At 50.4% G+C, this 12,197-nt stretch overlaps 3 protein-coding genes across 7 annotated transcripts in view; all 3 read right to left on the reverse strand.

The window, feature by feature from the left end:
- Nucleotides 1–608: 608 nt before the first annotated feature.
- On the reverse strand, nucleotides 609–2,924 carry LOC308674829 (uncharacterized protein). The gene is made up of 2 exons (XM_081339627.1): nucleotides 2,675–2,924; nucleotides 609–2,444 (listed from the first exon to the last, which is right to left on the reverse strand). Exons 1-2 carry the CDS (start codon nucleotides 2,688–2,690, stop codon nucleotides 1,063–1,065), a joined length of 1,398 nt encoding a protein of 465 aa, XP_081195753.1. The 5' UTR covers nucleotides 2,691–2,924; the 3' UTR covers nucleotides 609–1,062.
- A 2,861-nt stretch (nucleotides 2,925–5,785) lies between these two features.
- On the reverse strand, nucleotides 5,786–8,078 carry LOC308674733 (uncharacterized protein). The gene is made up of 2 exons (XM_081339464.1): nucleotides 8,029–8,078; nucleotides 5,786–7,810 (listed from the first exon to the last, which is right to left on the reverse strand). Exon 2 carries the CDS (start codon nucleotides 7,725–7,727, stop codon nucleotides 6,120–6,122), a length of 1,608 nt encoding a protein of 535 aa, XP_081195590.1. The 5' UTR covers nucleotides 7,728–7,810; nucleotides 8,029–8,078; the 3' UTR covers nucleotides 5,786–6,119.
- Nucleotides 8,079–10,854: 2,776 nt separating this feature from the next.
- Nucleotides 10,855–12,197, reverse strand: part of SNAPC4 (small nuclear RNA activating complex polypeptide 4) — a 43,539-nt gene continuing 42,196 nt past the window's right edge. For 2 of the 5 annotated variants that reach the window (XM_081339753.1, XM_081339755.1), the window contains one exon: nucleotides 10,855–11,874. In XM_081339753.1, the coding sequence (XP_081195879.1) occupies nucleotides 11,785–11,874 (90 nt within the window). In that variant the 3' untranslated portion in view covers nucleotides 10,855–11,784. The remainder of the gene's footprint in view (nucleotides 11,875–12,197) is intronic. The other 3 variants (XR_014028000.1, XR_014028001.1, XM_081339754.1) reach the window with 3 other exon arrangements.

Below are 12,197 nucleotides of genomic sequence, written 5' to 3' on the forward strand. Positions count from 1 at the left end.
CTTATTACATTCTTTGACCAAGTGACAAAATTAGTGGACCAGAGACGGAAAGTAATGAAGTAGAGAAACTACCTATAACTAGGTAGGGGGGCATTTGCCCAGATTCGCCTAATATACCAATTGCGCCCCTTTCTGGACCGAGATGTCCTACGTACAGTCACCCACGCACTCGTTACCTCCCGTATAGACTACTGTAATGCTCTCTACATGGGGCTGCCCTTGAAGACCACCCGGAGGCTTCAGCTGGTGCAGAGTGCAGCTGCACGGGTAGTGATGGGAGCACCCTGATACTCCCATATTACACCCCTCCTGCGTGAGCTGCATTGGCTACCGGTTGCCCTCCGGGTGAGATTTGGTGCTGGTACTTACCTTTAAAGCCCTACATGGCTTAGGTCCGGGATACTTGCAGGACCATCTGCTGCCGGGAACAAATTCCCATCGTCCAGTACGCTCACACAGAGAAGGCCTCCTCAGGGTACCGTCAGCTAGGCAATGTCGGCTGGCGACCCCCAGGGGGAGGGCCTTCTCTGTGGGAGCGCCAGTCCTATGGAATCAACTCCCCCCTGAACTTCGGATGGCCCAAAATCTCCAATCCTTTCGCCGCGGCCTCAAAACACTCCTTTTCCACCAGGCTAACCTGGACTGACAGGCATTTTAATTATATTTACAATTTTTAATTTATTTTTTGTTTTCAATTTTAATTTATTGCACAGATGATTTTAATTTTATTTTTATCTTAATTTCTGTACTTATTATATGTTTTGTTGTTAGCTGCCCTGAGTCCTTCGGGAGATAGGGCGGGATATAAATCCCATCAATAAATAAATAAATAAATAAGGAGAAATTTCCTGACAGTGAAAACAATTAACCAATCGAATGGCTTGGCTTCAAAAGTTGTATGTGCTCCACCACCTGACGATTTTAAGAAGAGACCGGACAACCACTTGTCTGGAACGTATAGGGTCTCCTGCTTTAACCTTCTCTGTGTGTGTGTGTGTGTGTCTGTGTGTATATTGGATTAGAAGACTTTCAAGGTCACTTCCACCTCTAGTGGCGCACTGGTTAGAATGCAGTATTGCAGGCTACTTCTACTGCCTGCCGGCTGCCTGTTGATTTTTCTCCTGTGTGGATCCTTTGATGTACATAAAGGATTATGCTCTGACTGAACCTCTTTCCACACTCCAGGCATTTATATGGTTTCTCTCCTGTGTGGATCCTTTGATGTACATAAAGGTTTCCCCTCTGATTGAACCTCTTTCCACACTCCAGGCATTTATGCGGTTTCTCCCCAGTATGAATTGTTTGATGCTTATAAATGTTTCCTCTCTGACTGAAGCTCTTTCCACACTCCGGGCATTTATATGGTTTCTCTCCAGTATGAATTCTTTGATGACTATAAATGTTTCCTGTCTGACTGAAGCTCTTTTCACACTCCAGGCTTTTATATGGTTTTTCTCTAGTGTGGAGCCTTTGATGTACATAAAGGTGTCCCCTCTGACTGAAGGTCTTTCCACACTCCAGACATTTATATGGTTTTTCTCCTGAGTGGAGCCTTTGATGTACATAAAGGTGTCCCCTCTGACTGAAACTCTTTCCACACTGCGGGCACTGATGCGGTTTTTCTCTAGTGTGAATTCTTTGATGACTATAAAGGTGTCCCCTCTGACTGAAGTTCTTTCCACACTCCAGGCACTTATATGGTTTTTCTCCTGAGTGGATTCTTTGATGCTTATAGAGGTGTCCCCTCTCACTAAAGCTCTTTCCACACTGCAGGCATTTAAATGGTTTCTCTCCAGTGTGAATTCTTTGATGGTTATACAGTTCGCCCTTTTGACTAAAGCTCTTTCCACACTGCGGGCATTTAAATGGTTTCTCTCCAGTGTGAATTCTTTGATGTCTATAAAGGTGTCCCCTCAGACTGAAGCTCTTTCCACATTCCAGGCATTTATGCGGTTTATTTCCTGAGTGGATACTTTCATGTCTATAAAGGTTTCCCCTCTGACTGAAGCGCTTTCCACACTCCAGGCATTTATGTGATTTCTCTCCAGTGTGAATTCTTTGATGATTATAAAGGGTTCCCCTCTGAGTGAAGCTTTTTCCACACTCTAGGCATTTATATGGTTTTTCTCCAGTGTGGGTTCTTAGATGCGCTTTAAGGTTTCCATTTATTTTGAAGGATTTTCCACATTCCGGGCACTGATATTTCTTTCCTCCGTCCTGGATTCTGAGGCGTTTCCCGAGTTTCCCGCCTCTTCTGAGGGACCCTCCGCCCTCCAGGCCCGTCTCGGGGTCTCCGCCCGTTTCCTGCTCCCCGCTTCGCCCTCCAGGCGGCCTCCTTTCCCGGAGTCCCCCTCCGCTCATCCCTTCCGGGTCTTTCCCGCCGTCTCCTCCCGGGGCTGCTCCGCGGGGCCTCCCTCCTTCCTCCGCCGGGCTCGACCGAACTCCTGCAGGGGAAAATGGGGGGAGGCGGGTCACGGCTTCGTCCCTTCCCCAGAGGGGAGTCCCAGCCCGTCCCGGGAGGAAGGCCGAAGCCTCGGCATCTCACTGAGACTTTCACAGGGTAAGCCTCCCTCCCAGCGCCCCTCCCGCCAGACCCGTCCTCGGCCTCCCCCTCCCTTCCTTCTCCGCCACAGAGCCTGTCGGACTGCGACTCCCGGCATCCCTTGCGCCCTACCTGGTTCCGAGCCCATCCGCGGGCGAGTTAATTATGGCGCCTCAGTTCTTTTCGTTTACGGAAGTAGAGGCGGAATCTCTCTGAGCGCCCTTTCCTCTAGAAGCTCCGCCTCTTCCTCTTGCCAATCACCGTCCTGCCCCGAGCGACCAATTAACCGCCTCAGTTCTGTTTAATCGCAGATGTGCGCGCCCTTTTCTGGAAGCTCCGCCTATTTTTCTACAGGGACCTCCCCGAAGTGTCCTCCTGCCAATCGCTGCCATCGCCAGAGCGACCAATCGGCCTCCTCCTTCGTTGAATCAGCTGAATTTTTGTTGCCGTCGCGGAGATGAGGGGAGGGGCTCCCTTTGAACTTGGGGGTCCGCTCTTCCCTCCCCCACCCCGCAGCCGGGCCGAGGGGCCTCCTGGACCCCCCCAATCGCGCCCCCTTTCCTGCTTCCTTCCCCGGGAGCCCTTTGCGAGACTGCAGCGGGGGGGGGGAATCCCCTCCAGGACCCCCCCCCTTAAATATCTGGGCCTCAGAGGCACTTTCCTCTCGGCTCTATTGCAGAAAACGGGGACTCCATCACACACACACACACAAAGCAGTTGAAGGCCACCACCAGAAAAGGGGGACTGCGTCACACACACACACACACACACACACACACACACACAGAGAGAGAGAGCGAGCAGTTGAAGGCCACCACCAGAAAAGGGGGACTGCGTCACACACACACACACACACACACACACACACACAGGCACAGAGAGAGAGAGAGCAGTTGAAGGCCACCACCAGAAAACGGGGACTGTTGTCACACACAAACAAGCAAAGACACACACAAACAAAGAGCAGTTGGCTCAGCCAATCTCCATCTTTACATGGTTGTCCTTTGACAGTAAAGGTTCATTCATTCTTTCTTTGAAGGCCACCACCGATCCCAGCGACACACCACCCTACGGCCTCTGGGTGGGAATCATGGGACCTGGAACCCTGGGAAGGGGGCGGTGTTTCAGAGAGACGCCGGCCTCCCCGGCCAGCCCGTCGCTCCCCGCCTGCCGAGCGAGCCTGCGCTGCAGCGGGCCGCTTTGGGGAGAGAAAGAGGCAGAGTCCCGCAGGATCTCACTGCCCGCCCAGCCGGCCAGCGAAGACTCTGCACGTGCTCAGAGGCAATGGGCCCCCGCGGGCCTTTCTCACCGGCGAGGCTTGCCCAGGCAGGCTCCGGGCTTTCCCCGAGGACGGCGCCGGGAGGCAGGGCGCTGCGCCCGGCCATGGGCCGCGGGAGACGGCCGAGACTCTCCCGCCCCGCCAGAGGAGCGGACTTCCGGGAGCGCCTGGGCGGGGCCTCGGATCCACGCCCCCCGAAGCACAGAGCTACTCAACGGGAAGAGTCGCCCACGGAGAAGCTTCCCTTTCTCAGCACTGAACTTAATTAGAATCGGGATGGAGCTGCGAAGGGACCCTGGAGGTCTTCTAGTCCAGCCCCCTGCTCAAGCAGCACTGGCGGTATCATTTTAGACAAGTGGCTGCCCAGCATTTTCTTAAAAACCTTTATGGCCCCTTATTAGATAGGGCTTGATCCCCAAGTCTGTCAAGATGCTTCTGAGATTTGAGCCCAAGGGTAGGCAACCGTGGCTGGTTCATGACTCGTGGACTTCAACTCCCAGCATTCCTGATCCAGCCATGCTGAGGGGAAAGGGAGAGGTCTCCAAGCAGAGCCATGCTGGCTGAGGAATTCTGGGAGTTGAAGTCCAGAAGTCACGAAGGGACCATTGTTCCCCCATGCTGCCTCAGGAATTCTGGGAGTTGAACTCCACAAGTCATAAAAGGGCTAGGTTTAAAGACCCCTGCTATATGGTAATATCTTACCAAGGAGAAGGTTGTGGTCTATTTATTTAAATGCCTTGCTAAAGATCAGATATACCATGTCTATTTTGCTGATTTGCTAATTTAGTTACTTTATCAAAAAAGGCCATAAGGTTTGTCTGCCATGATCTCTTTTTAATAAACCCATGCTGGCTTCTAGTGATAAGGTTTGTTTCTTTCTAGATGCTCACAAATCCTCTGCTTGATTATCTTTTCTAGGATTTTTCCAGGTCTTGATATTAACATCCTGAATCCATTTTCCCCTTCTGTAGATTGCAACATCAGCTCTCTTCCAGTCCTCTGGTATTTCCCCTGTGTAACATAGCATACATTCAGTAGCTACAGAATTATATCTGCCAGGTCCTTCAAAATCCTGGTCCCAACATTTTCACTGATTCCGTTTCACTTTCAAACACTTAAGGGGGGGTGTTTGGCAGATGCATTATCTCGCATGCCCCAATGTAACAGCACACGGACCACTGACCCTAAACCACTTATGCCTGAACAACTGGCTGCACCAGTCACCAACAGGACCCAAGCTAAAATGAAGCCGTGGGTGGCTAGCCAAACTGGAACAGAATTCTGAAAGTCTTTGGTAACTGATGAATGGTTCCAGAAAAATAGACATGTGTGCACAATCAAAGATGGACTACCCTGTGTCAAGTTTCCAACTATGAGCTTCTTATCTTCTTTCATTTCTTTCATTTCAGACAGCCTTGAGATACAATCTTCCACCTCCCTCCTCCCAACCTTAAACTCAATCTCTTAAAGCAATACACTAGTTATATGTTAAACTAGGTGCTGCTTCATCTCTTGTCAAGCAAGAAGATTTGATGTTAGCAGAGTTGACACCCTGGGTGGGTGAGAAGTTATACATACCTGCCACCCAGAGGATAAATTTCATGAAGTTGTGCCATGATACAAAATCAGCAGGACATTTCAAGTTTTTAAAAACCCTACACTTAACTAAAAGGCAATTTTGGTGGCCATCCATGAAAAAGGATGCCAAATTTGCGTGACGGCTAAGAGGCTGCAAGGGAAATCGCCAGGACTGCTACAACCACTGGCGAACCCCTCAGCCCCATGGAAAGAAATAGCCATGGATTTTATAGTGGAATTACCAGAAAGCAATGGGACACTGTAGTCTGGACGGTCACGGACTTGTTTTCCAAACAGGGGCACTTCATCCCTTGCCAAAAGATCCCCACCGCAAAAGCCTTAGCGAAAACCTTTCGTGCAGCATATTTATAGATTGTAGTGAAAAGGTCTAGGGGTGCCAAGCTTTGAGGGGCTGCCACAAAGAAGAGGGGGTCAATAGACGGAAAGTAATGAAGTAGAGAAACAACCTAGAACTAAGGAGAAATTTCCCGACAGTAAAAACAATTACCGGTAATCAATCAAATGTCTTGTCTTCAGAAGTTGTATGTGCTCCACCACCTGACGATTTTAAGAAGAGACCGGACAACCATTTGTCTGGAATATATAGGGTCTCCTGCTTTAATCGTGTGTGTGTGTGTGTCTGTGTGGGTGTTGGACTAGAAGACTTTCAAGGTCCCTTCCACCTCTGGTGGCACACTGGTTACAATGCAGTATTGCAGGCTACTTCTGCTGCCTGCCTGTTGATCTTTCTCCTGTGTGAATTCTTTGATGACTATAAAGGTGTGCCCTCCGACTGAAGCTCTTTCCACACTCCAGGCATTTATGTGGTTTTTCTCCTGAGTGGATTCTTTGATGTACATAAAGGTTTCCCCTCTGTCTGAAGGTCTTTCCACACTGCAGGCATTTATGCGGTTTATTTCCTGAGTGGATACTTTGATGTGCATAAAGGCTTCCACTCTGACTGAAGCTCTTTCCACACTCCAGGCATTTATGTGGTTTTTCTCCTGAGTGGATTCTTTGATGTACATAAAGGTGTCCCCTCAGACTGAAGCTCTTTCCACATTCCAGGCATTTATGTGGTTTTTCTCCTGAGTGGATTCTTTGATGTACATAAAGGTGTCCCCTCAGACTGAAGCTCTTTCCACATTCCAGGCATTTATGTGGTTTTTCTCCTGAGTGGATTCTTTGATGTACATAAAGGTTTCCCCTCTGTCTGAAGGTCTTTCCACACTCCAGACATTTATGTGGTTTATTTCCTGAGTGGATACTTTGATGTGCATAAAGGGTTCCACTCTGACTGAAGCTCTTTCCACACTCCGGGCATTTATATGGTTTCTCTCCAGTATGAATTCTTTGATGACTATAAAGGTTTCCTGTCTGACTGAAGGTCTTTCCACACTCCAGACATTTATATGGTTTTTCTCCTGAGTGGAGCCTTTGATGTACATAAAGGTGTCCCCTCTGACTGAAACTCTTTCCACACTGTGGGCGTTGATGCGTATTTTCTCTAGTGTGAATTCTTTGATGACTATAAAGGTGTGCCCTCCGACTGAAGCTCTTTCCACACTCCAGGCATTTATGTGGTTTCTCTCCTGAATGGATCCTTTGATGTACATAAAGGTTTCCCCTCTGTCTGAAGCTCTTTCCACACTCCAGGCATTTATGCGGTTTATTTCCTGAGTGGATCCTTTGATGTCTATAAAGGCTTTCCCTCTGACTGAAGCTCTTTCCACACTCCAGGCATTTATGTGGTTTCTCTCCTGAATGGATCCTTTCATGTACATAAAGGTTTCCCCTCAGACTGAAGCTCTTTCCACACTCCAGGCATTTAAATGGTTTTTCTTCTGAGTGGATCCTTTGATGTCTATAAAGGCTTCCCCTCTGACTGAAGCTCTTTCCACACTCCAGGCATTTAAATGGTTTTTCTCCTGAGTGGATCCTTTGATGACTATAAAGGCTTCCCCTCTGACTGAAGCTCTTTCCACAGTCAGGGCATTTATGTGGTTTCTCTCCTGAGTGGATCCTTTGATGTACATGAAGGTGTCCCCTCTGACTGAAGCTGTTTCCACACTCCAGGCAGTTAAATGGTTTTTCTCCTGTGTGGATTCTTAGATGCCTTTCGAGATCTCGGTTTTTTTTAAAGGATTTTCCACATTCCGGGAACTGATATTTCTTTCCTCCCTCCTGGATTCTGAGGTGTTTCCCGCGTCTACCGCCTCTTCTGAGGGACCCTCCGCCCTCCAGGCCCGTCTCGGCGTCTCCGCCCGTTTCCCGCTCCCCGCTTCGCCCTCCAGGCGGCCTCCTTTCCCGGAGTCCCCGTCGGCTCATCCCTTCCGGGCCTTCCCCGCCGTCTCCTCCCGGGTCTTCTCCGCGGGGCCTCCTTCCTTCCTCCGCCGGGCTCGCCCGAACTCCTGCAGGGGCGAATGGGGAGAGGCAGGTCACGGCTTCGTCCCTTCCCCGGAGAGGAGTCTCAACCTTGCCCAGGAGGAAGGCCGAAGCCTCGGCCTCTCAGTGAGACTTTCCGGGCAGGCCTCCCTCCCAACGCCCGTCCCGCCAGACCTGGCCTCGCCCTCCTCCCTCCGCCAAAGAGCCTCTCGGACTACGACTCCCAGCATCCCTTGCGCCCTACCTGGCTCCGAGCCCGTCCGCGGGCGAGTTAATTAGGGCGCCCCACTTCTTTTCGTTTACGGAAGTGGAGGCGGAACCTCTCTGAGCGCCCTGTCCTCTAGAAGCTCCGCCTCTTCCTCTTAGGAGTCCTCTTGCCAATCACCGTCCTGCCCGAGCGACCAATCTGCGTCCTCCTGCCTCGAATTAGCCATTTTACGCCTGCGCAGTAACGAGGGGCGTGCTAGACTCGGCGCGGCATCAATTAACCGCCTCAGTTCTGCTTAATCCCACATGTGCGCGCTCTTTTCCTGGAAGCTCCGCCTATTTCTCTGCAGGGACCGCCCCGAGGTGTCCCCAGTTGGAGCCCCCAATTCCGCCCCCCTTTCCCGCTTCCTTCCCCTGGAGCCCTTTGCAGCTCCTGCCGCTCTCAGGCTCCAGCCAGCTTCTACTTGGCTGCGAGATCCGATGCTGGAGTCCAGCGACGCCCTTCAGGTGCTTTTAGACGTAGCAGGACGTTCTCTTACCGGCCAACAGAGCAACCGGGCTGGAAGGGACCTTGGAGGTCTTCTAGTCGAGCCCCAGCTCCAGCAGGAGACCCTCAGTGATTCCAGACAAGGGGGGATACGCTGGGTATGGAGGAGCTGGGAGGCTCTTGACTGGCTTCTGTGTTCCGCTTTTATTAAAGAGTGTGGTTGTATGAATGTAATGCATGCCTACCTGCCCCTGGCTAGCACCTGTTATTCGGTAGAACTCGCCTAAGACTTTTATCATCACTTCTGAGCAAAGAGAAGGGCTGAGTTTAATCAACAGTGGAAGAACTGCTGTTATTCTCTGAAGATCTCTAGACCTGCTGGTGTTCGGGGGGAGGTCGGGCGGCAGTTTGGAGGTCCCGGGGTGGCTCCGGTGACGCCCAGGCTGAAGGTGGCGCGGCAACCCAGCGCCCGTCACCACGGAGACCCGTTGCCGTGGGCGTGCAGGTGCGTCCACCGGCACCAGCAGGTCTCCAAACCGCTGTTCGGGCGGAGCTGCGCGCGTACCTCTCCAAAGTTTTGGAGAACTGCACGCGCAGCTCTCCAAACCTTTGGAGAGGTGGGCGCGCACCTCCGCCCGAACACCCGTGTCGAGACCTGCTGGTGCCGGTTTAGAAAGCTACTAAACCGACACCAGCAGGTCTCCAAACCGCACCTGCGTCCGAACATCAGGAGGTCTCCAAACGGGTGTTCGGGCGGAGGTGCGAGAGAGGTGCGCGCGCACCTCTCCAAACCTTTGGAGTGGTGCGCGCGCACCTCCTCCCGTTCAAAATAGGTCTCAATAAAAATTATAAACTTTACACTCAAACCCTACACCATAAATGCACAGAAGTGTAGTGAATCCTTCAGAACAAATGGCAGTGTCAGGTTCGACAAAGATCCCTATTGGGACACTGCCGTTCTGGTGGGAGGGGGGAAATCTCAGGCGGAGGGTGGGTGTTTTGCGATGTATCCATTTTACTTTATTCTTCTTTGGGTTTGAGTATCTTCCTGGGAATGGGAGTGGGGAGGGATGAGCCTGGGGGGGGGGGCATCTGTTTTGTCTCAGCTCCAGAGGATCGCAGTGCCTGAGTACAACTTATCACCTCCTTAGCTCAGAGTTCTCATAACACCTTTGCATCTCTCGAATGGCTCTCTGTGGACTGGGCAGTTGGGAGGGATTTCAAAAAGTGGGTTTTAACCTAATGTTTTCGTACGGGAATTTTAGATCCTGCTTGCTTTCTCTGTAATCACTATCTCTCAATAAAAGTTCCTTTTCAAATGCTACCTGATTCAAGAGTTCTGCTTTCTTGAGGGACTAGCTGAGGCAAGACCTTACAGGCAGCTCAAAAACCACCTAATAACCCACATGGGAGAAAAACAGAAATGGATTAATCGTGGCTAATATGCCGCCATATGTAGCCAGCAAACTCAGTGCAGCCCTGGATGACATGGACAATGGTTTGTCTAGTGCTGGGCTGTCAAACTGCTGGCCCACGGGCCGGATGTGTCATAACAAAACCGCCCCCACCCCATTTCCGGCAATAGCAAAAAAGTTGTGACACATCACGTGACATGGCAAATTTAGCACCCCTGCTCTAGTGCTAAGGCCGTCCTTAAATATTTATCACAGACCTAATTATGATCCAATAAGGCAGAGATGTGGATACTTAATCTTTATTGCCATTCGGCTTGTGAATATATACAGTATTATCAGCCCAAACGTTCAAGGATATGCAGTTTTGGGAACAACCATTTAAATATTTCTTTTATTATGATGGTTTAAAGTCCTAACTTGTGAGACATAATAGTTTACTTTGAATCATACGACATTTTTTAAAGTGTTTTGTCTGATTTTTCTTTATCTCTATCATCTTTCCTCTCGGTTCTGCCATACTCCAAAGGGGGAAGGGGGACGTGCCTGTGGGTTTTATTGCCTTTGCTTCACCCGCTACAATGTAAACTTTGGGTTTCCTTTCCCTGCACTATATTTCGCCGACTTTATTTCCCTAAACCAGGGGTAGGCAACCTTGGCTCTTCTATGACTCGTGAACTGCAGCGGGGTGGGGAGGCAAAATCGATCTTCGGCCATAGATCCATTCTCCGGAGGCTTGGAAAAGGCCTCCAGAGCCCAGATCGGGCTGCCGCAAAATTGCTCTGTGCCCTCAGATCTGAGCTCTGGAGTTCTTTTCCAGGCCTCCAGAGCCTAGATTGGGCCACGGGAGGGAGGCGCAAAATCACTCCGCGGCCATGGAGCCAGGCTCCGGAGGCTTAGAAAAGGCCTCCTGAGCTTCTCCCCCTAACATATCTCCTGCCAGATGGACAGAAATAAAACCCAGTCTTATGAAACACAAAGATTTTAATGCAATAGAGACCAATTCAACTCTGCCCATTATTTGCTTGCTCACGCACGGGTCTATAGGGATTCCACTGCAGCAGCTGTCTGAGAAACATTAACTACATTTGCTTCCTTTCTGCAGGAGTAGCTGGCTGTGACGGTGTAGCGCTCTGGAGAGCAAAATGAGAAACCCCAATAGCTTCCTTCAAGGACCTCCTCAATTCAACATGGCAGCTGCCAATAAGGTCACTCTCATCACCGGGGTCGAAGTATCTCTGGGAGTTGGTGCAAAAGCAGCTCCAGGAGAAGGAAGCCTGCAAGAAGAAGGGAGTTGCAGGGCTGTGTCTCAGCTGCAGTCACACAACACACTTGGTTCCACCCTGTGGTTAACAAAACACAGAAAGTGACAGGCCCCAAGAAAACAAACCCTTATCATGGCTTAACACCACATTGGCACAGTCCCAACATGGGACAGATAAAAGAGCTAAAAAGGGCATTGGTTTGCTACACAGTGTGGGTATTCACAATGCAGTTAGACAACTAGGACTCATGCCAGGTCAATTTCCGCAAGTTGCCATCCCCCCAAAAGTCCCAGAATTCTGAGTGTTGACCATGCCAGCTGGGAAACTCTGGAAGCCACAACCCCAAAGGCTGTGTGGTTATGTCAGATTGGGGAAGGCTGCTTTCGAAGGCAAGTTCCCTGCATCCAAAGTCAGGAGATGTTTGCCTTATAACGTAGTCAAAATCTGCCCAGTTGACAAAGATGCCAGAGACGGAATTTTGCCGCCCAAAAAAACTCGATCCCTCACTTGGCTTTGGGGTTCCATCTCCAGGCCAAACACGGGAAACGACAAAGTCCAGAGGGTGGTCGTCAGAAACGTAGCAGAAATCTTCCCGCTCGAGTTTTGAAATAAGGAGAATAATGAAGCCATCACAGTGGGACTCTCCCTTTCTGGAGACGCCTGCTTCTTCGGATCCTGAGTGGGCTGCTGTGGTCGGAGTCGACATCTGTTCCAGGCTGCTGAAAAGAAGACTCAAGATTCATAGATGCAACACGCAAGACCAGTTGTAGACACAGGCGGATTCCTGGGCATGCCGTATCACCTGCATCCTTTGCTCCGCAAACCCACATCCTCTGGGGGGTTCCAGTCATCCCCCAATTCCCTGAGCAAATTCAGCTCTCAGGATTCCATAACTGCACCCACCACCCCCAATTTTCATATCCCGGGGAAAGGTCCAGGGATTTCTATTTGGACCACTCTATTCTAAGTACGCTATATATCTTCATTCTAAGATGGGCACATTCTGGGATCCCCCTTTTATTAAGCATCATTATTTTTGGGG

This window comes from Vipera berus (assembly GCF_964194415.1).
Source record: "Vipera berus genome assembly, chromosome: 15".
NCBI classification, from domain to species: domain Eukaryota; kingdom Metazoa; phylum Chordata; class Lepidosauria; order Squamata; family Viperidae; genus Vipera; species Vipera berus.

What these genes read in the sequence shown, in the direction of transcription:
- LOC308674733 (XM_081339464.1), bottom strand. Translation starts at nt 7,727, where the DNA reads ATGAGCCGACGGGGACTCCGGGAAAGGAGGCCGCCTGGAGGGCGAAGC.